The 23758-nt window shown below is 46.1% G+C and overlaps 1 protein-coding gene across 1 annotated transcript; it reads right to left on the bottom strand.

The window, feature by feature from the left end:
- Positions 1 to 235: 235 nt before the first annotated feature.
- Positions 236 to 22907, bottom strand: arpc3 (actin related protein 2/3 complex, subunit 3). The gene is made up of 7 exons (XM_072495083.1): positions 22769 to 22907; positions 22220 to 22319; positions 20676 to 20752; positions 19483 to 19551; positions 18928 to 19054; positions 17851 to 17945; positions 236 to 1135 (listed from the first exon to the last, which is right to left on the bottom strand). Exons 1-7 carry the CDS (start codon positions 22772 to 22774, stop codon positions 1073 to 1075), a joined length of 537 nt encoding a protein of 178 aa, XP_072351184.1. The 5' UTR covers positions 22775 to 22907; the 3' UTR covers positions 236 to 1072.
- Between the last annotated feature and the right edge of the window lie 851 nt (positions 22908 to 23758).

The following is a 23758-nucleotide window of genomic DNA, read 5'->3' as shown; positions in this document are numbered from 1 at the left end:
TGTCTTAGGTTTAAGCCATTTTTTTTAAACCAACAACTTTAAGGATTTATACAAATGGACACCCCAGTCTCTACTTATTTGCACCTTTCAAAATCAAGCCATTCTTTTTATATTGTATTTCCGTATTATTCCTTCCAAAGTGCACCACTTCACACTTCTCTGCTTGGAACTTTATCTACCATACAGAGTCATTTTTCTGGTAACTGATCAATAAAAACTTACAACATTTTAGCACTTTTCTATAGCATACAACTGTTTATTATGTGATATTATTGCCGCACAGCAGTTACAACATGTAAAGAATTGAATACATTCATTTTATCACTAGTTAAATCAGGAATTGAGTTATTTATATTGAAGTATTAAAATTACGTTTATTGTAAATTCCTGATGTCTGACCGCAACTGCCATTTCATGGATGACTACACTTAGGCCTATGATGTCTAATATTTTGTCCTTCTTAAAAAGAAAAGAATCTTCAAACATGGAAAGCTAGCTAAGCTTGGTAATCAAACTCTTAGTTTCATACAGCTTAGAAAATTGTGTTAAACGGCAGAAAATTAATCCTGAATAAACTACAACTGGTTACATATGCTAGTATTCCATTACCAGTTACAGGAGAGAAATACCAACACTTTATTCTTAATACTAATATGGTTGTACAAGCAGCAACAGATGAGTATATACCAATGCCTGACACATTACATGCAATCTGATGAGAGCAGTAACCATGAGTTGGGGTACAACTTTGAAATATGAACAGCAGACTTACTTTGTGCTTCTGTATTGAAAACCATTGAGGCACCACACATTAGTTATATTTACGAACCACATGATCCCATTAAACATTTGTATTAGGAGAAAAACTGAAATTATATTATGCCAAGCAGTTAATATTCTTCACCTTTTTTTTTTTTATAAATGCTCTTCAGAATGATACTTATTATATCCGAACCCAGTATAAAATCATACGAAACAAGGCAAAAAAACTTTGTACATCTTGCTGCATAACATGCCTGTATGATGTTTCTCACTTGTTGCACATATCATTTTAATATGTTTTGTGATGATATTAATGTCCTGGTGCTGACAGGCTCTTGTTCATGAACTGCTTCTTTATAAAGCATATCCACCACTAGAAAGACAAAACAAAACACTATATTAAGAACCTCTGATGTGCCAGTCTGTCCAGTTTAAAATTACAGCACCTGCAATTAGGAATAGGAGAGGGTCAACCCAAGTATTTTTTACCATCAAAAGTCCCATTTTTAAAAAAACAAATCTAGGTTTATGTACTCCTCCAGAAAGTATACAGTTGATGCCATGATTGCATTGATGAGCCTCTTAAAATTGGACAGAAAAGAGATATTAAAAAATGGGGTCAGGTAGACTTGGGTCAGTTTTCTCACAAAATGAAGCATCTACCAATTGAGAAATAATTTCTTACGGTATAACAATTTTAATTCTTCATTCTAACACTACCTAAATGAGTCCTTAAATTGGGAAAAGCAGCATCAGTCCAGCTCCTTTGTTAATCCATCTAACACTACCTAAATTAGTCCTCAACTTGGGAAAAGAAAACAGCATCAGTCCAGCTCCTTTGTTAATCCATCTAACACTACCTAAATTAGTCCTTAACTTGGGAAAATAAAACAGTCCAGCTCCTTTGTTATCCTTCTGATAGGATTTGTATCCCTTAGCCAACCCAATTCGCTGGAAGATGAAGTGTCAAAACTGATTTGAATTCCAAACACCTAATGAGTTCATTAAAAAAAAACATTTGCAGAAGTCTTTAAAAAGTTTCAATATTGCGATTTACAGCAAACTTCCAGCATTTTAGGCAAGCTTTAAAAGTTTAGTAATGCTTCAAATTTGAGAATCACCAATCACTACAAATAGTCCCAGGTTCAATAATACTGCAAATTGGCTTGTGTTGGATTAGGACGGGGGGAAAAAAATACATCTGTTAGAAGGAAGAGAAAGTTTGAGGTGACTTCCTGAAATGCCTACTGACATTCACATTAGTAATGGACACTAGGGGCAGCATGGTGGCACAGCTGCCTCACAGTGCCGAGGTCCCAGGTTCAATCCCGGCCCGGGTCAGGAGATTGGTTACGCTAAATTGCCCCTTAATTGGAAAAAATGAATTGGGTACTCAATTCTCCAGTTGTATGGGTGGGTGGGGGGGGGGGGGGGGGGGGGGGGAAGAGGAGAAAGAGAGTTGCCGTTTCAGATGGCAACAACCCATTTTGAGGGTGCAGGTGACCTCGGATTGGGCGCGACTTCGTAAACAACTTTACGAGTCTGGTTTTGGGTGAAAGTGGATTTGAGGTGCAGGCAGTTAATATGAACATTTGGGGCAACACGGTAGCACAAGTGGATAGCATGGTGGCTTCACAGCGCCAGGTTGCCAAAGTCGTTTTTTAAGGGGGTGGACAGGTTGGTTTCACTGGTTGTTTGGGCTGGGAAGGTGGCCAATTTAAGGACAGTGGCATTTCAGAGGGGCAGGCAGTTGGGGGGGCTGGGTCTTCTGAACTTGTATTACTGGGCAGTGAACACTGAGAAGATGCAGGGAGGACAGGGTTGCGGGCGCTGGCGGCAGCACCACTTCCATTTGCCCCAGGGAAGTATTCAGGAAGTTCTGTGGTGGTTGCCACTTGGACATTTGGAGGCAATTTAGCAGCACTTTAGATTGGGAGCAGGGTTGAGGCTGATGCCGTTCCAGGGGAATCATGGATTTTAGCTGGGGGAGACGGTGCAAAGCTTCATGATTCCATAAGACATAGAAGCAGAATTAGGCCACTAGGCCCATCGAGTCTGCTCCGCCATTCAATCATGGCTGGTATTTTCTCATCCCCATTCTCGTGCCTTCTCCCCATAACCCCTGATTCCCTTATTAATCAAGAACCTATCTATCTCTGTCTTAAAGACACTCAGTGAATTGGCCTCCACAGCCTTCTGCCGCAAAGTGTTCCACAGATTCACCACCCTCTGGCTGAAGAAATTCCTTCTCATCTCCGTTTTAATGGATCGTCCCTTTAGTCTGAGATGGTGTCCCCTTTGGTTCTAGTTTTTCCTACAAGTGGAAACATCCTCTCCACATCCACTCTATCCAGACCTCGCAGTATCTTGTAAGTTCCAATAAGGTCCCCTCTCATCCTTCTAAACTCCAACGAGTACAGACCCAGGGTCCTCAAACGTTCCTCATACGACAGGTTCTTCATTCCAGGGATCATTCTTGTGAACCTCCTCTTGACCCTTTCCAAGGCCAGCACATCCTTCCTTAGAAATGGGGCCCAAAACTGCTCATAATACTCCAAATGGGGTCTGACCAGAGCCTTATACAGCCTCAGAAGTACATCCCTTCTGGGATTGGAAGCAAGAGGGGTGAAGGAGATGAAGGATTTGTTTTTGGAGGTGGGGTTCACAAGTTTGGAGGAGTTTGAGTTTCCGCATGATGAGGGTTTTTGGTATAAAGATTTTTCCAACTTTTCCGGTGGCGCCTGCTTCCTCGTTGGAGAATGTGCTGTCGGTAATGGGGTGGAGGGTGGGGTCATCTCAGGGATTTATAGGAGGATTTGAGAAGACCAAGTGGGAGGAGGAGTTGGGGATGGCGCTGGGGGAGGGGCTGTGATGTGAGGTGCTGTGGAGGGTGAATACCTCAACCTCATGCGCGAGGCTGGGGTTGAAACTGTTGTAGATGGTGCACAGGGCTCATTTGACTAAGAAGGAATGAGCGGGCTGTTTGAGGGTGTAGAGGATACTTGCGAAAGCCTAGCTAATCCACGTGCACATGTTCTGGTTCTGCCCCAAGGTGGAGAAATTTTGGGGGTCGTTTTTCAGCCCCATGTCGGCAATCCTGCATGTGCATTTGGAGCCTGGTCCCCTGGGAGCCACCTTCGGGGTGTCGGATCTGCCGGAGTTGCACACAGGATCCTTTGCCTTGTTGATCGCTCGCAGGCAGGTTCTGCTGTGGTGGAGCTCAGCTTCTCCACCCTGTACCTTGGCGTGGATGGGGGATCTAATGGAGTTGTTACATCTTGAGAAGGTGAAATTCGCCCTAACGGGGGCAGACGAGAGGTTCCACAAGTTGGGGTTTGTTTATTTTGCATTTCGGAGGTATTTGGGGGTGTAATGTTTCGGTCTTTTGTAAAATGTAAAAATGCTAAAAAATTTAATAAACATACTAAAGTAATGGACACTTGAGAGAAAAAAAAGTGGTACTGTGCCACCAAGTCTTTAGAAAGCTGATGGCAGAAAATGGAGACAACAGCTTGTGGACTGGATAGTACAGGAGATTTTGGGAACAATGCAGATAACTATTTTCCTTGAATAATACATAAAATATAAAAGAACAGAATTCAAAAGAGTAACAATGGGCTTTGGTGGCAGTTACAATGCCCTTTAACCCAGATACATCTATACCAGGAGTTAGAAAACAAAAGGATATTTTTCATCATAAGACACAAAATAAGTTTGGAATGTCTTAACCCACTCCTGCATATGCATGTCCACAGCATGAAAAGAGCTTTTGACAAATAGTCAACACTTGAAACAATTGCTCCCTTCTCACTCCACAGATGCTGTCAGACCTGCTAAGATTGTCCAGTATTTTCTGTTTTTGTTTCAGATTTCAGCATCCACACTAAGTTGCTTTTATGAAAATAACTTTTTTTTTTAAATGCATAAGAAAATAAAAATGCTCACTCTGATGCAGATGTTGCTCTTCCCTTGGTTAAGTCACACAGATAATAACAGGAAAACACATTACTCTGCATCTTATTAGTCATTTTATTCCAAAAATGGAATGTCATGATCAGCACTAAATACATCAAAAATCAAATAAATCTCAAAGAATCAGGAGCACTAATAATTGTTTCTGAATGGTATATCTGGAAGGCATCAAACTTTTCAAACAAAATAATTTGACAAATGGAATGGGAGGAGTAAGCCATTTGGCCCCTTGAGTCTGCTTTGTCACAGCTGAAACCAAAGAGAAAATGCTGGAAAATCTCAGCAGGTCTGGCAGCATCTGTAGGGAGAGAAAAGAGCTAACGTTTCGAGTACAGATGATTCGTTATCACAGCTGATCTGACTGTGGCCTTAACTCCACTTCTGTGAGATAAGGACGTACCCACAACCGCCACGACAGACACTACTGGAAGAACTACTGGACGCAAGCATACTAGACAAAGTAAACTGTAGTGACATGTATGACTGACTGATAGAAAGGGCCGACGCCGTACTGGACGCAACAAGAAAGAAATGGGAGGAGGACCTGGGGATTGAAATAGGGTGGGGACTCTGGAGCGAAGCACTGTATAGGGTCAACACCACCTCCAAGTGCGCAAGGCTCAGCCTGACACAACTAAAAGTGGTACTTGGAGCCCACTTAACAAGAACCCGTATGAGTAGGTTCTTCCCGGAGGAGGAGGATAGATGTGAACGGTGCCAAGGATGCCTGGCCAACCACGCCCACATGTTTTGGTCTTGCCCCAGACTTGCAGGGTACTGGACAGCCTTCTTCGAGGCAATGTCCAAAGTGGTGGGGATGAAGGTGGATCTATGCCTGAAAGTGGCGGTCTTCGGGGTGTTGGACCAGCCAGATCTATTCCTGGGAGGAGGGCGGACGCCCTTGCCTTTGCCTCCCTGATCGCCCGCTATAGAATCCTGTTCGGCTGGCAGTCAGCAGCACCACCCAAAGCTGCAGACTGGCTGTCCGACCTCTCGGAATCTCTCCAAATGGAGAAAATCAAATTCGCCATCCGAGGATCAGACGACAGCTTCCACAGAACGTGGGAGCCATTCACGCAGTTGTTCTGGGACCTATTTGTGGCCAACGAACAAGAGGAAGAATAGCCAGGTAGCCAAGAATCAGGGGAAAGTAACCAAAGCATGAAAGGGAGAGATAGACCTGCGCGGGGGGGGTTAAACCTACGAGGAAAGAAAGGCCAACCACGGGAGGGGAGGGGAGAGACCGGGGGGGGGGGGGGGGGTGGGGGGGGGGGAGAGCCGGAAGGAAGGCACGGGATACAATAATGAACATGGCATCTCCAAGAGCAGGGAACAAGGACAATGAAGACGAAAGACGGGAGGAACGGCAAAAGCGGCGGTGAGCGCGAGACGGCAGCGAGATCCGTCCGGGAGAAGCAAGCGACAACAACACCAAACCCATTTGAGTATTGCCCACTGTAATTATCTCTCCGGCACCCGAATGTATATTTACCGTCCTGGTCCCGGTCCCCCACCCCCACACACAAACAGTCGCCTACTTGTGTTGTAAATAATTTTGCCAGTTGTACAGAGCTGCTGCTGTTGAGCTGGTACACAATACCCGACCAGTTATCCTATTTTTTTTTTTTTACTATTTACTATTTTATTTTCTTTAATATGTTTGGGTGTGCCCTTCTCTTCTGTATATGTGTGTATATAATATATATATGTCTGTTTGTTATTCTGTGTACATAACGGTAAATATACTTTGTTCAAAAACCCAATAAAAAACATTTATTTAAAAAAATCTCCACTTCTGTGCCTTCCCCAGAACCTTTGACTCTCTTGTAGATAAAAAAAAGTCTGTCAAACTTGCATATATTCGATCCCGGAGCCTCCACTGCTTGCCAAGGTAGTGAATTCCAAAGATTAAAATCCCTCTGAGATGAAATTCCTCATCTACATCTTAAACATGAGACCCCATATTTTGAAACCACCCCCTAGTTCTAAATTCCCCGATGAGAAAAGCATCCTCTCAGAACTTATGTCAAGCCCCCTCAGAATTTATGTTTTAATAAGGTCACCTCTCATTCTTCTCCCATGAGCACAGTCCCAACCTGCTCAACTTTTTCTCATAAGACAACTCCTTCACCTCAGGAATCAACCGAGTGAACCTTCTCTGAACTGCCTCCATTGCAAGTATATCCCTCTTTAAATAAGGAGGCCAAAAGTGTATGCAGTACTCTAGGTGTGATCTCACCAATACCCTGTACAGTTGTAGAATTTATTAGAAATAGAAATACAATATTTAAGTTTATTATCTTATACTCTACTAAATTAACATGAGAAATTATTTTTCCTAAATTTCCCACTGGTTCTTTTAGACCACTTTTCTCAAAGACCTTCACTCACACATTACTACAGAAACAGTTTAGTTTTGAGTACTGTATGGATTCAGGAAACAGAAGTCTCCTGTTAAAAATAAACACAATCACCAGAGAAATCAGTTACCATATCATCACACACAGTAACTACAAAATAATCCAATGCAAGTCGGTAAATATCTTCCAAGAAAAAGATGAAAACCTGAAGTAAAATTAAATTAATAAACTGCTGCTGAGGGGGCACGTGGAGCTATATCATGGGTAGTTACTACTCTATAGTTACATATAATACATTATTCACAGCCGCAGACTTGGGGAAAAAGGTAGGAGCTAATAAACTAGTCTGAATCTGTGGGGTGGAGCAGGCGGCCTTCTTGAGTGGGCTCAAGGGGGAAAGGGAAGGGGGGGGTTGAGAGAAGAGAGACTCCCGATTCAATTTGTTACGTAGAATGTGCAGGATTTATGGGGCTCAGTGAAACGTGCAAGAGTTTTCTCTCATTTGAAAAGTGAGGGCCGATGTGGTGCTTTTGCAGGAGACCCACCTGCGGGTAAGGGACCATGTTTGGATCCGTAAGAGTTGGGTTAACCAGTTGTTCCTTTTGTTCCAATTGGACTTTGATAGCAGGGCCCAGAGGAAGACAATACTTATTAATAGAAGAGTTTGGTTCCAGATGGAGGTGGTGGTAGCAGACCAGGGCGACAGGTATGTCATAGTTACGGGAACATTGGAGGTAAGCCAGTGGTTTTAGTGCGCATGTATGCCCCTAAATTGGAATGACATGGAGTTCAAGAGGATGCTGGCTGCGATAGGCACAAGTTGATGTGGGAAGGGGGAGGAACCTGAACTATGTTTTGAGCCCCAAGTTGGATCGAGCAGATAGTTCTCCACACCAGGTGGATGTGGTTTTGGAGATGGGGCTGGCCCAAAGGCCAGTGTGGAGTTCGGATGCAGAGCTGTTAGCAGATTTGGGATTTTGTTTGAAGGTGGCTCGGGTGATTGATGAATATTTTTTTTTTCTTTTTTTTTTTAAATTTAGAGTACCCAATTCTTTTTTTTCCAATTAAGGGGCAATTTAGCGTGGCCAATCCACCTATCCTGCACATCGTTGGGGTTGTGGTGGTGAGACCCACGCAGACACAGGGGAATCTGCAAAACTCCATACGGACAGTGACCCAGGCCAGGATCGAACCCGGGTCCTTTGGCGTCGTGAGGCAGCAGTGTTTTTTTTTTTTTTAAATAATATTTTATTGAAAATTTTTGGTCAACCAACACAGTACATTGTGCATCCTTTACACAACATTGTAACAATACAGATAATAATGACCTTTTTTAAATTTAAACAAAAACAACAACAAATAAATAAATATTAAATAACAAAAAATAAAAACTAGCCCTAATTGGCAACTGCCTTGTCTCAGGCCACCCCCCCCCCCCCTCTCAGGCCACCCACCCACCCCCCCCCCCCCCCCCCCCTCAGGGCCACCCCCCACCCCCCCCCTCAGGCCACCCCCCCCCCAGGCCACCCCCCCCCCCCCCCCCCTCAGGCCACCCCCCCCCCCCCCTCAGGCCAAACCCCCCCCCCCCCCCTCAGGCCACCCCCCCCCCCCCCCCCCCCCCCACCCCCCAAGTCCTGGGCCGCTGCTGCTGCCTTCTTTGTTCTCCCCTATCTATCTTTCCGCAAGATATTCGACGAACGGTTGCCACCGCCTAGTAAACCCTTGAGCCGACCCCCTTAGGACGAACTTAATCCGCTCTAACTTTATGAACCCCGCCATATCATTTATCCAGGTCTCCACCCCCGGGGGCTTGGCTTCTTTCCACATTAGCAATATTCTGCGCCGGGCTACTAGGGACGCAAAGGCCAAAACAATCGGCCTCTTTCGCCTCCTGCACTCCCGGCTCTTGTGCAACCCCAAATATAGCCAACCCCCAGCTTGGTTCGACCCGGACTCCTACTACTTTCGAAAGCACCTTTGTCACCCACATCCAAAACCCCTGTAGTGCCGGGCATGACCAAAACATATGGGTATGATTCGCTGGGCTTCTCGAGCACCTCGCACACCTATCCTCCACCCCAAAAAATTTACTGAGCCGTGTTTCCAGTCATATGTGCCCTGTGTAATACCTGAAACTGAATCAGGCTTAGCCTGGCGCACGAGGACGACGAGTTTACCCTGTTTAGGGCATCTGCCCACATCCCCTCCTCAATCTCCTCCCCTAGCTCTTCTTCCCATTTCCCTTTTAGTTCGTCCATCATAGTCTCCCCTTCGTCTCTCATTTCCCTATATATATCCGACACCTTACCGTCCCCCACCCATTTCTTTGAGATGACTCTGTCCTGCACCTCTTGTGTCGGGAGTTGCGGGAATTCCCTCACCTGTTGCCTCGCAAAAGCCCTCATTGCATGTACCTGAATGCATTCCTTGAGGCAACCCATATTTCTCGGTCAGCGCTCCCAGACTCGCAAACTTCCCATCCACAAATAGATCTTTCAATTGCGTTATACCTGCTCTTTGCCACATTCCATATCCCCCATCCATCCCCCCGGGGCAAACCTATGGTTGTTTCTTATCGGGGACCCCCCCCAGTGCTCCGGTCTTTCCCCTATGTCGTCTCCACTGTCCCCAAATCTTCAGTGTAGCTACCACCACCGGACTCGTGGTATAGTTCCTTGGTGAGAACGGCAATGGGGCTGTCACCATAGCCTGCAGGCTGGTCCCCCCTACAGGACGCCCTCTCTAATCTCTTCCACGCCGCTCCTTCCTCCTCTCCCATCCACTTACTCACCATTGAAATATTAGCGGCCCAATAATACTCACTTAGGCTCGGTAGTGCCAGCCCCCCCCTATCCCTACTACGCTGTAAGAATCCCTTCCTCACTCTCGGAGTCTTCCCGGCCCAAACAAAACCCATGATACTCTTTTCTATCCTTTTGAAAAAAGCCTTCGTGATCACCACCGGGAGACACTGAAACACAAAGAGGAATCTCGGGAGGACCACCATCTTAACTGCCTGCACCCTCCCTGCCATTGACAATGCTACCATATCCCATCTCTTGAAATCTTCCTCCATCTGTTCCACCAACCGCGTCAAATTTAGCCTGTGGCCTGCTGCAATGTGCCCCAATTCTTAGCTATCTGGATCCCCAGGTAACGAAAGTCTCTTGTTACCTTCCTCAACGTAGGTCTTCTATTTCTCTACTCTGCTCCCCTGGATGCACCACAAACAGCTCACTCTTCCCCATGTTCAATTTATACCCTGAAAAATCCCCAAACTCCCCAAGTATCCGCATTATTTCTGGCATCCCCTCCGCTGGATCCGCCACATATAGTAGCAGATCATCCGCATATAAAGATACCCGGTGTTCTTCTCCTCCCTTAAGTATTCCCTCCATCCCTTGGAACCTCTCAGCGCTATCGCCAGGGGCTCAATCGCAGTGCAAACAGTAATGGGGACAGAGGACATCCCTGCCTTGTCCCTCTATGGAGCCGAAAATATGCCGATCCCCGTCCATTCGTGACCACACTCGCCACTGGGGCCCTATACAACAGCTGCACCCATCTAACATACCCCTCTCCGAACCCAAATCTCCTCAACACCTCCCACAGATAATCCCACTCCACTCTATCAAATGCTTTCTCGGCATCCATCGCCACTACTATCTCCGTTTCACCCTCTGGTGGGGCCATCATCATTACCCTAACAACCTCCGTATGTTCGTGTTCAGCTGTCTCCCCTTCACAAACCCAGTTTGGTCCTCATGAACCACCCCCGGGACACATTCCTCTATTCTCATTGCCATTACCTTGGCCAAGACCTTGGCATCTACATTGAGGAGGGAGATTGGTCTGTAGGACCCGCATTGTAGCGGATCCTTTTCCTTCTTTAAAAGAAGCGATATCGTTGCTTCTGACATAGTCGGGGGCAGTTGTCCCCTTTCCTTTGCCTCGTTGAAGGTCCTCGTCAGTAGCGGGGCGAGCAAGTCCCAAATATTTTCTGTAAAATTCAACTGGGAATCCGTCCGGTCCCGGGGCCTTTCCCGTCTGCATGTTCCTAATTCCTTTCACCACTTCTTCTACCGTGATCTGTGCTCCCAATCCCATCCTTTCCTGCTCTTCCACCTTGGGAATTTCCAGCCGATCCAAAAACTCCATCATTCTCTCCCTCCCATCCGGGGGGTTGAGCTTCATACAATTTTTTATAAAATGTCTTAAACACTTCATTCACTCTCTCCGCTCCCCGCTCCGTCTCTCCATCTTCGTCTCTCACCCCCCCTATTTCCCTCGCTGCTCCCCTTTTCCTCAATTGGTGTGCCAGCAATCTGCTCGCCTTCTCTCCATATTCATACTGTACACCCTGCGCCTTCCTCCATTGTGCCTCTGCAGTGCCTGTGGTCAGCAGTCAAATTCCACATGCAGCCTTTGCCTTTCCCTATACAGTCCCTCCTCCGGTGCTTCCGCATACTGTCTGTCCACCCTCAAAAGTTCTTGCAACAACCGCTCCCGTTCCTTACTCTCCTGCTTCCCTTTATGTGTCCTTATTGATATCAGCTCCCCCCTAACCACCGCCTTCAACACCTCCCAGACCACTCCCACCTGAACCTCCCCATTGTCATTGAGTTCCAAGTACTTTTCAATGCATCCCCTCACCCTTAAGCACACCCCCTCATCCGCCATTAGTCCCATGTCCATTCTCCAGGGTGGACGCCCTCTTGTTTCCTCCCCTATCTCCAAGTCTACCCAGTGTGGGGCATGATCCGAAATGGCTATAGCCGTATATTCCGTTCCCCTCACCCTCGGGATCAATGCCCTACCCAACACAAAAAAGTCTATGCGTGAATAGACTTTATGGACATAGGAGAAAAACGAGAACTCCTTACTCCTAGGTCTACTGAATCTCCACGGGTCCACCCCTCCCATCTGCTCCATAAAATCCTTAAGCACCTTGGCTGCTGCCGGCCTCCTACCAGTCCTGGACTTCGACCTATCCAGCCTTGGTTCCAACACCGTGTTAAAGTCTCCCCCCATTATCAGCTTTCCGGTCTCTAGGTCTGGGATGCGTCCTAGCATTCGCCTCATAAAATTGGCATCGTCCCAATTCGGGGCATACACGTTTACCAACACCACCATCTCTCCCTGTAATTTGCCACTCACCATCACGTATCTGCCCCCGTTATCCGCCACTATAGTCTTTGCCTCGAACATTACCCGCTTCCCCACTAATATAGCCACCCCCCTGTTTTTCGCATCCAGCCCCGAATGGAACACCTGCCCTACCCATCCTTTGCGCAACCTAACCTGATCTATCAGTTTCAGGTGCGTTTCCTGTAACATGACCACATCTGCTTTAAGTTTCTTAAGGTGTGCGGAGTACTCGTGCCCTCTTTATCGGCCCGTTAAGCCCCCTCACGTTCCACATGATCAGCCGAGTTGGGGGGCTTCCCACCCCCCCCCCCCTTGCCGGTTAGCCATCATCTTTTTCCAGCTTCTCGCCCAGTTCCCACGCGGCTGTATTTCTCCCAGACGGTGCCCCCCCGCCCATCCTTTCCCGCACCCACTCCCCCCTTTCCCCAGCAGCAGCAACCCAGTAATTCCCCCTCCCCCCCCCCCCCCCCCCCCCCCCCGCTAGACCCCCCGCTAGCGTAATTACTCCCCCCCATGTTGCTCCCAGAAGTCAGCAAACTCTGGCTGACCTCGGCTTCCCCCCGTGATCACGGCTCGCCCCGTGCGGCGCCCCCTCCTTCCTGCTTCTCTATTCCCGCCATAATTATCATAGCGCGGGAACCAAGCCCGCGCCTCTCCCTCGGCCCCGCCTCCCATGGCCAACGCCCCATCTCCTCTCCCTCCCCACCTCCCCCCATCACCACCTGTGGGAGAAAGGAAAAGTTACCATACCGCAGGATTAATCATACAATCCCTCTTCGCCCCCCCCCCACTCGTCCCACCACTTTGTCCAAACGTTCATTTTCGTAGTCCAATCATTCCAATTTTTCTTCTACAATAAAAGTCCACGCTTCATCCGCCGTCTCAAAGTAGTGGTGCCTCCCTTGATATGTGACCCACAGTCTTGCCGGTTGCAGCATTCCAAACTTTATCTTTTTTTTGTGAAGTACCGCTTTGGCCCGATTAAAGCTCGCCCTCCTTCTCGCCACCTCCGCACTCCAATCTTGATAGACGCGGATCACCGCGTTCTCCCATTTACTACACCGAGTTTTCTTCGCCCATCTAAGGACCATTTCTCTATCCTTAAAACGAAGAAATCTCACCACTATGGCTCTGGAGCTTCTCCTGCTCTCGATCCTCGCACCATAACTCGGTATGCTCCCTCCACCTCCAACGGACCCGTCGGGGCCTCCACCCCCATTAACGAGTGCAGCATCGTGCTCACATATGCCCCGACGTCCGCCCCCTCCACACCTTCCAGGAAGGCCAAGAATCCTCAAGTTGTTCCTCCTTGCGTTATTTTCCAGTGCCTCCAACCTCTCCACAGATCGTTTCTGGTGTGCCTCCTGTATCTCCGACTTCACCACCAGGCCCTGTATGTCGTTTTCATTCTCTGCTGCTTTCGCCTTCACGACCCGAAGCTCCTGCTCCTGGGTCTTTTGTTCCTCTTTCAGCCCTTCAATCGCCTGTAATATCGGGGCCAACAACTCTTTCTTCATTTCCTTTTTTATCTCCTCCACGCAGCATTTCAAGAACTCTTGTTGTTCAGGGCCCCATATGAAACTGCCACCTTCCGACGCCATCTTGGTTTCTGCTTGCCTTCCTTGCCGTTGTTCCAAAGGATCCGCTGCAATCCGGCCACTTTCCTCTCCTTTTTCCATCCGTGTCCAGGGGGAACACCCTTCTGGTTTACTGCACGGTGTTTTCAGCCGTTAAAATTGCCGTTGGGGCTCCTATCAAGAGCCCAAAAGTCCGTTTCACAGGGAGCTGCCGAAACGTGCGACTCAGCTGGTCATCGCCGCACCCGGAACAGCCGTGAGGCAGCAGTGTTAACCACTGTGCCACCCAGTGATTGATGAATATGTGGGATTCAACAAGAATGGGGAAGTGTTGCCCACGGTACTGTGGGAGGACCCTGACGTGAGGGGAGATAATTTCATACAAGGTCACAAGGATAGGGAGACAAAAGAGGAGCGCCAGCGGTTGGTGGATGAGATTCTGGAGGTGGATGGCAGATATTCAAATGACCTAACACCAGAGCTTCTGGCTTCTGGCTCTAGAAAGAAGTTGCAGATGCAATTTGATCTGCTATCCACTGAGAAGGCACTGCGGCAGTTGCGGTGCTCAACGGGAGTAGTATCCGAGTGGGGAGGCCAGTAGGCTTTTGACTGGTCAGCTGAGGCGGCAGGCGGCTTTCCGGGAGATTGTGCGGATTCAGAACTCGGGTGGTAGGTTAGTGTCAGCGCTGGATAAAGTTGATGTGCGTTTGAGGCGTTCTATTTTCTAGGTTGGAGCCTCCGGAGGAAGAGTCGGATATGTTGTGGATTTTGGAGGGTTTGGAGTGTCCCAAGGTGGTGGAGGAGGATTGGGAAGGGATGAATGGGGCCGCTGTGGGGTAGAGGTCAGAACAGCAATTGGGCGAATGCAGATGGGTAAAGCGCCGGGGCCGGATGATTTCCTGGTGGTGTTTTATTAAACATTTGCTGATCGATTGGTGCCGCTGCTGGTGGACATATTCGAGGACTCGGTGGCTCAGGAGTTTCTTCCGAAGGCAATGATGCAAGCGCCCATTTTGATTCTGCTAAAGAAGGATAAGGACCTGGTGGAGCGTGGGTCATACCGCCCGATTTCGCTATTAAATGTAAATGCTAAGATTTTGGCTAAGGTTGGAGGGTGTCTCCCACAGTTATTTGAGGAAGACCAGATGGGGTATGTGAAGGGCAGGCGCTTGTCGTCTAATGCAAGGCAGCTTTCGAATGTGGTATTGTTCCCGGCAGGAGGAGGTCATTGTGGCATTGGATGTGGGGAAGGCCTTTGATAGGGTGAATGGGGATATTTGTTTGCAACACTGGAACGGTTTGGGATAGGGTCTAGGTTCGTGGTGTGGGTTCGTTATTATATAAGGCACCTAAGGCTGATGTGAGCTCAGGATATTTTCAGTTGCACAGGGGAACGAGGCAGAGGTGCCCTTTGACCCCCTACTCTTATTTGCATTGGCAACTGAGCTGTTGGCCCATTGTTTTGAGGGAGTTGGATAGGTGAAGAGGAATAGTGGGGGGGGGGGGGGTTTGAACACAGTGTCCTTGTACACTGATGATCTTTTATATATAATGGGTCTGATCCCCACAATGGGTCATATCATGGTGCTGCTGAAGCGATTTGGGGCTTTTCTGGATATAAATTGAATTGGTACACTCAGCCAGGGAGGGGGGGGGGATGTCAATCTGGAAGTGTTGCGTTTGTCTTACAGGTTCCCATTTTAGATATTATGGGGTGCAGGTGGCCCTGGATTGGGCCCAGCTTTGGTAATTGAATTTTACGAGCCTGGTGCCATAGGGTGAAAGCGGACTTAAGTGTGTTTGCTGTTTTTTTTTTACAAAATCCATTTGGGAGAGTGGCAAGATTGATTTTGACATTCATTTGGGTGGGAAAAGTAGCCAGGATTAGGAAGACAGTGGTTCAGAGGGATCGGCAGTTGGGATGCATGGTGCTGCCAAGTCTGATATATTATTATTGGGTGGCGAAGAGTGCTGGGCTTGGTGTGGGAATCCGGAGGCTTTATGGGTGTAGATGGATTCGGGGTCATGTAGGGGGTCAGGCTAAGGGTGTTGGTAAGGGCTTCTCTACATTTTTCTCTGGGGGAAGTACTCAGGAAATCCAATGGTGGCCTCCACACTGAAGATATGGAGACAATTTTGGCAGCACTTCAAATTGGGGGCGGGTATTGAAGTCGGTGCCGGTTTGTGCAATCCACATGTTTGAGCCGGCATGGGTGGACCTTAGGTTTAGGGGGTGAGAGGAGAAGGGGTTGCTGTGATGAAGGATTTGTTTTCAGAGGGCTGATTTGCAAGTTTTGAGGAGTTACCAGAAAAATCTTTCCAACATTCCCGGTGGTGCTCCCTTCCGCGTTGCTGGAGAGGTTTGTCATAGAATCGTAGAATTTACAGTGCAGGCCATTTGGCCCATCGTGTCTGCACCGGCCCTTGAAAAAGCCCACGCCACCACCCTATCCCCATAAACCCAGTAACCCGGCAGAATCTTTTTGACAGTAAGGGGCAATTTATCATGGCCAATCCATCTAACCTGCACATCTTTGGACTGTGGGAGGAAACCGGAGCACCCGGAGGAAACACACACAGATAGAGGGAGAAAGTGCAAACTCCACAAAGTCATCCGAGGCCAGAGTTGAAACCGGATCCCTAGAGCAGTGAAGCAGCAGTGCGAACCATTGCGCTACCATGCCGCCCTGTTTTGTCACTGACGGGGACGGAGGAGGGGAATTCATCGGAGCTTTATGGGAGGCTTATAGTGAAGGAGGCAGTATCTTTGGAAGAGGTTAAGGTCAAGTGGGAGGAGGAGTTGGGGTCCTAGCTGGAGGACGGGGTGTGAAATTCGGCATAGGGCAAGTGCAATGTCATCATGTGTGAAGCTAGGGCTGATAAGAGTTGAAGGTAGTGCATAGGGCCCATTTGACCAAATCCAGGATGATTAGGCTGTTTGCAGGAGTGAGGGATGAGTGCGAGCAATGTGGGAGGGGCCCAGCGAACCATATACACATGTTCTGGTCATGACCTAAGCTTGTGGGGTTCTGGGTCTCCTTCTGTGGCACCATGTCGGCGATCCTACAAATTGAACAGACGCCTTGTCCCCTCGGGGCCATATTCGGGGTATCAGACAAGCCAGAGTTGCAGAATAGGGGAGGTGCTGATGTTCTGGTCTTCGCCTTGCTGATTGCTCGAAAGTGGGTGCTGATGGGTTGAGGTCAGCTTCTCCACCCAGCGACTCAGTGTGGCTGAGGGATCTCATGGGTTTTTTGTATCACGAGAAAGTTAAGTACACAATGAGGGGTGCAATTGAAGGGATCTACCGAAGATGGCAGCTGTTTATTTCGTACTTTAAAGAGCTGGTCAGTTGTTAGGAAGGGGGAGGGGAGAGGCGGGAACTGGGGGTTGCTGGGATTTCTGTTTGGCTTTGGGGTTTTTTTTTTGGGGGGGGGGGGGGGGTCGAGTTTGTTATTACCTGTTAGTTATTGTTTGTTATTACCTGTTAGTTATTGTTATTGTTGTTATGTATAAAATTGAAAAAGTTGAAATAAAAAATCTTTTTAAATTAATGGTCTGAATTTGGGAAGCACAGCAATATTATTAGATGGCACACGATCCAGTCTAAAACTATCTTGCCCTATTATGTTGCTTTCCGCCATTGGTGGGCATTATAAGACATAGTATATCTCCTCAACAATGAGAATGAAATCACCAAGATACTCATATGTGGGTTTAATTGACTGAACCGAACAGCCCATTTTGTTTTAGTGGCACCCTACTCTTAGGGCAACATGAAGAGATATATATGTCCCAGTGGCATTTGAACCCTGTATTATATTACCATAGTAATGTCCAGGCAGTAGAAAATTATTGGTCTATTTGGCCTACTCTTACAAACCTCCCATCAGTTTTCTTCTGGAAAGCAATCCAAAACCCTGGGATTCCATCCAGTCCTTTAAAATCATCATTTGTGGTGAAACATTTTTGTGAAAGTTGTTCATGAGAAGCGATAATCATCATTTAAAGCCAAAACTTCAGCTTCTTACCTTGCTGGGCTTATCAGTCTGTTGATCAAACACCTTTTCACAAAGTCTCAGTCCAGTCTCTTGCCTGATTTGCTGCAAATAGACCCTCATCATCTCTGAAAAGGTAGCCAGAATTTATACGATAATGAACAATAAATTCTCAGGACATACATTACAAATGATATTCAACAGCCAAATCTCAAATTGAAATACAATAATTAGACATCTCATCTCCGTTTGATCAAAATGCACGAGTCCCCCAAAGTTAGGAGAATTTGTTTTATGTAAAAAATTAGGTTGCATGCAAGGACATACACTGAATTCACAGAATGTAAACTCACTTGTATCTTGTGCAAAAAAAGGGCGGCACGTGGTACAGTGGTTAGCACTGCTGCCTCACGGACTGAGGACCAGGTTCAAACCCGGCCCCAGGTCACTGTCCGTGAGGAGTTTGCACATTCTCCCCATGTTCATGTGGGTCTTACCCCCACATCCCAAAGATGTGCAGGCTAGGTGGATTGGCCACACTAAATTGCCCCTCAATTTGAAAACAAAAAATTGGGTAATCTAAATTTATATTTTAAAACAGTAGATTTGCACACTAAGCTATCAATGTTATGTACAATGTAGTGGAGGGACACCAGTCCCCAAAGTACCGATTACCCATCCTTAGTCACACAGATCCACAGTCATGGTGAACAGATAAGCTTCCCCTAAGGACAGAGAAAAATTATAACAAGAGTTGTTACAAACCTTATTCCTCCATCTCTGGCCAGCTTCAGAGTCATTTCTGACAAATTTCTAGAAGCCTTTTTCTCGGAGATAATCACTTCAAGTTATGTAATAAGGACATGAATCCAGAAATTAAACCAAGATGCCCAACCTCAAACTTTAATTTCAATGCCGTAAACATTTGGGAATCATGTAGAATTAAGCTTAATTAACACAAACTATGTGTTACTGAGGCACAATGAGACATTCTGTGAATTGTATTTAAAACAAAAATGTAGGTAGTTAAAATATTCCGGCTAAATATACATATTTTTCTGTCCCTTCATAATCAACTTTATTAATTCTAATAATGCTACTTCTTCATACCATCTTCCTGCTTGTTTCCAGGCTTTGCATACATGGCATTGAGGGGAAAGCCCGGCTCTCCGGGAATGGGAAAGTTAGTTATCCCCAAGGTGTACATTTCCTTCTCTCCTTGATTTTTGGAGTTGCACTGTGTAAAATAAAACAATCAAAATGAAAAAAGCTCACTCACATCCCAAAATAATGCTGAAGCACACAAGGGATGAAGCGCAAACCATTTTATGAAACAAAGCTGCTGAATAGCTTACAACTCACCATATGCAAAATAGCTGTAGCACTCTCACTGCAAATTAGTTCTTGGGTTTCTTTTATTTTTCGACTACATTTGTAATTATTGTTCATGCAAACGCCAAGCATAACAGAAACATTCTAACCACCATTCCGCCTGACTGAAATCACTTCCTTGCTCCAACTATGAAGCAAATTATTCAGATCACACATCTGTTGCATGGAACTGGCTCATGCGGCACTGCAAGCCTGGAGCTAGTCCGGCTGCAAACTGTCTGAGCCAATAAAAGCAAGGCAAGAAAAAGTTTGTGTAATAGCACTTTTCCCTACCTTTTGTAATTTTTTGAGACATTCAGTGATATAGAGGGTGATATAAATCAAGGTTCTGTCAGCTTCATTCTGCAACAAAAAATGCTTGTTAGTTGAACATTTTGACATACAGCATTAAAACGCTGAAACATAAGAACAGGACTTGGTCATTCAGTCCCACGAACGTGTTCCATTATTAAATTAGATCATAGCTCAACTCCATCTAACCATCTTGCTTATGTAACCCTTATTCCCTGCCTAACAAAAATCTCATCAACTCCAATGTTGATGTTTTCAATGGACCTAGCCTCAACAGCTTTATGGTGGGAGAGCAGTAGAGCAATCCTATTTTTGAAAATAATTCCCATTAAAACACAAGCTGCAGCTGCTAATGGTGCAATTAAAAAATGACTCAAGTATCTGTACTGATTTTTTTTTAAAATTCCAATTAAGGGGCAATTTAGCATGGCCATTCCACCTACCCTGCACATCTTTGCGTTCTGGGGGTGAAACCCACTCAGACATGGGGAGAATGTGCAAACTCAACACGGACAGTGATCTGGGGCTAGGGTCGAACCCGGAGTCCTCGGTGCCGTGAGGCAACAGTGTTAGCCACTGCGCCACTCTATCTGTACTCATTTTAAGATGAAAGTATCTAAAAATATAAAATAAAGTAATGGCTGCTAGTAAACCCATAGGATGACTCAGCAGCATTCAAAATCTGAACAAAATAACATTTTTGTAAGTTTATTTTGGAGAATAATGGAGATAGACTCCCTTTAAAAAATTACTAGCTTCACCACATTATGGTTCTGTATTGCTAAATTTAACAGGTTTGTAATCAGTGTTTCTTTTTGAAAAATATTTTTCTTGCTTTTTTGACCCACGTACTAGAAGGTAGATGGAGAATCTGCTCTGAACTATGCATCAATGCAACTCATGGATTAGTTATTATGTGCCCAAGATGTCAAATAGTGACTCTTCCTCTGGTTTCCCTGTTTCTTGGGACAGTTTATGACATCTAAACATAGTGGTGCAGCTAATATCAGCAACTGACTCACATCAGCTGCAAACCCATATTCCACTATTTTATGCCAAAATTATCTGAGGGTTATACACTCTGCAATGCATTGGTCTCTTCAATGCAAACCATATGATACATTATTCAGTTTTTTTTTAAGATTCTTAAAATTTGACAAATATCAATAAGTTACCTTTATTTCATAGTTTTTGAAGAAAACATTTGCCTTAAAATAGTAAAGTGCTTCATCAATTGCATCAGAGTCTTTGGCTGGAAGAAATAATCAATGGTGATCAAATCACATACAAATCCTTAAAACACAGTAACAAATTAATATCTCAATTTTGCCCTCCTCAATCAGCATATCTCTTAATTATGGTTCCACAAATATCTGTTTTTTGGTCATGGGATGTGGGCATTGCTGGCTGGGTCAGCATTTATTGCCCATCACTGAGTCAACCACATTGCCGTGAATCTGGAGTCACATGTAGACCAGATCAGGTAAGGATGACAGATATTGTTCCCTACTTGACCAGTCCAAGAAGACATTTCAATTGCCAATTAGCTCTCTTCCACAGGCAAGCAAGTTTCAATGAAAAAAAGCTGTTCTTCTTGGAAAACTCTCAAGTTGAAGAGATCACATAAAACTAGGAGTTGTAGTCTGGTCTCTGCAGCTTAACTGTTCCTAGTTAACAGATATTTTTCTTCTGCTACTAATTGTTGCAAACTGCACAATTTTAGCACATATTACATTTGATTGAGAATGTGAAGTGACATCCAGAGGCTGATAGAGGCACTCCTTGGTTGTCCACCAGGAGAATGGCACACAAACACAACCCCCTTAAGCTAGTTCAACCTCATATCTGCCATTAGTCTTCAGAGTGATACCAGAAAGCATAATTGCACTTTTCTCAAACACTCCCTCTATTCCCTCAAATTTCTTCTACCCAGGAAGAAGATAGGTATGATACTTTATCGGGGTAGGTGGGAATGTGCAGTTGAGACCACAAATAGATCAGACATGATCTTATTGAATGGCTGAGCAGGCTCACGGGGCCAGAAGACCTTCCACTTCTCCTAATTCATACATTAACAACCTACAACCAGACCTCTGCCAATAGCACTCAAACACAATTCCAGGCCAAAGAGTATCAAAAGGTAACTTCTTTTACAGGTTATCAAAAAATTACAATTTTTTGATCTCCACATCTCTCCAGAGAACCTAGCTGAGATTCATTCTGTGGGAAGGGCATTTATTTATTGCCCCAGAGTTGTTGAATGGCAATCTGTATTATATTCAATATATTAGCCACTAGTCACATATGACTAATTAAAAATCCAGTTAAGGCGAACTATATTTCTGATCAATACTCTTATTCACACAGTACAACTTTTCTGTGCATTTGTTGTTAAAAATTACAAAAAGAGACTCCTTTATTACCTCAGTTACTGAATGGTGGTAGATGAGATAAATAAATATACCAATGTAAAGTACATTTCTCTGCATTGTGTGTAAGTTGTGTCATGCATGTGGCTAAATCGGTGTCACAGTAGCCCCTCCTGTGGCTAGTCAGCAATTTCCAGCATAACAGTGCTCTGGGCAGTCATGTCAGTTTGTAAATTAATGTGCATTACCTAGCTCCCAGGCACCAAGATTTCCTTGAAACCTCATTCTACAACTTTCAACAGGTTTAAATGACAAAACAGTATAAAGGGACACAACTATCGAATACTTACTTTCTTTTGGAGCAGGTCCTTTAAATTGGGTTTTAAGTGGCAATAATGCCATATTTCCAATCAGTTTTACATCACCGTCCATAAGGGTGGAATGATAAGCCTGAGAGAGAAACAAAGCACAATTAGAAATGCTCTCCTTTTTTATTGTTCGGTCTCAACTGGAACGTTCATTTTAAAAAAACAATCACAAATTAAAGGCTTTCTTCTTTGTAGATGGTTAAGGTCAGCACATCTGACCATAAAATGGTTGCAGGGTGCTCAGTGAAGGTCATCATTGGATTAGGTTTCGAGTTCAAATCGTTCATTTTCATTCGGCTAAAGGTGGCTATGTGCATAGTTTCCCCAACCACTTTTTTTGGAGGGGATTTAAAAGTTTTTAAAAAATTCTAATCTTGGGTAGGCCTAATTGGCCTACTTCCTGATTTCTCACATCCCATTCTACCATTTATTTTCCAGTTCACTGCCATAAACTAACATCCATTCAGCGAGAGTTAAAAATCCGCTGCCACACACAAAGGTGAAGGGAAAGCGAACATTCGAGAAACCTACCGGCATTTTAGCAACGGTAACCGAGCGCGCTCTGAGGATAAACTGAGTCTGTCAGTCTCAGCGCTTCCGCCTGTCCCACCCTGTCGGGGCCGCGCGTGGCGTCTGGGGGGGGCGGGACGTCAAGGGCGAGCGCGGCGTCCAGGGGCGGGGCAAAAGTGCGGCGTTCGGGGGGGCGGGGCCTAGCGCTGCGACGTCAAGGGCGAGCGCAGCGTCCAGGGGCGGGGCAAAAGTGCGGCGTTCGGGGGGCGTGGCCGAGCGCTGCGACGTCAGGGGCGAGCGCGGCGTCCAGAAGAGGGGCTAGAGTGCGGCTTTCGGGGGGGGGGCGGGACCTAGCGCTGCGACGTCAAGGGCGAGCGCAGCGTCCAGGGGCGGGGCAAAAGTGCGGCGTTCGGGGGGCGGGCGTCCTTGAGGAGGAGACGGGGCCCAAGTGGTTAGCACTGCTGCCTCACAGCGCCAGGGACTCGGGTTCAATTCTGTGTTCACGTTCTCCCCATATCTGCCTGGGTTCCCTCTGGGTGCTCCGGTTTTCTCCCAAATCACAAGTGGTGGAGGTTAGGTGGATTGACTGCTAAATTGCTCCTTGGTGTTCAAAAATGTGCGGATTAGGGATAGGGTGGGGGAGTGGGCCTAGGTGGGGTGCTTTTTCAGAGGGTCGGTGCAGACTTGTTGGGCCAAATGGCCTCCTTCAGCATTGTAGGGATTCTTTTTTTTTAACAAACAATTTTATTGAGGTATTTTAGGCATATAGAAAAAATGACATTGTACAGTACAAACAAAAAAAGAAGTCAAGACACAAATTACACATGAAACATACTGCAAATCACGGTTCTGTTCATGCATAGAATTGCCTCAATATCCCCCTACTCTACCTTAGCTCCCCCCCGCCGACGCTTATTCCTCTGCGAAGAAGTCAATAAATGGCTGCCACCTTTGGGAGAACCCTAGTAGCGAACCTCTCAAGGCGAACTTGACTTTCTCCAGGCCAAGAAA

This window comes from Scyliorhinus torazame, chromosome 1 (genome assembly GCF_047496885.1).
Source record: "Scyliorhinus torazame isolate Kashiwa2021f chromosome 1, sScyTor2.1, whole genome shotgun sequence".
Lineage (NCBI taxonomy): Eukaryota > Metazoa > Chordata > Chondrichthyes > Carcharhiniformes > Scyliorhinidae > Scyliorhinus > Scyliorhinus torazame.
Note: the sequence above shows the minus strand (reverse complement) of the source record. Positions and strands in the feature narration are given on the sequence as shown.

What these genes read in the sequence shown, in the direction of transcription:
- arpc3 (XM_072495083.1), bottom strand. An exon ending in GTCTCAAAAAATTACAAAAG is followed by an intron (nt 19,055 to 19,482) that starts GTAGGGAAAAGT and finishes TATTTTACACAG; the next exon opens with TGCAACTCCAAAAATCAAGG. An exon ending in TGGAAACAAGCAGGAAGATG is followed by an intron (nt 17,946 to 18,927) that starts GTATGAAGAAGT and finishes CTACCTTTTCAG; the next exon opens with AGATGATGAGGGTCTATTTG.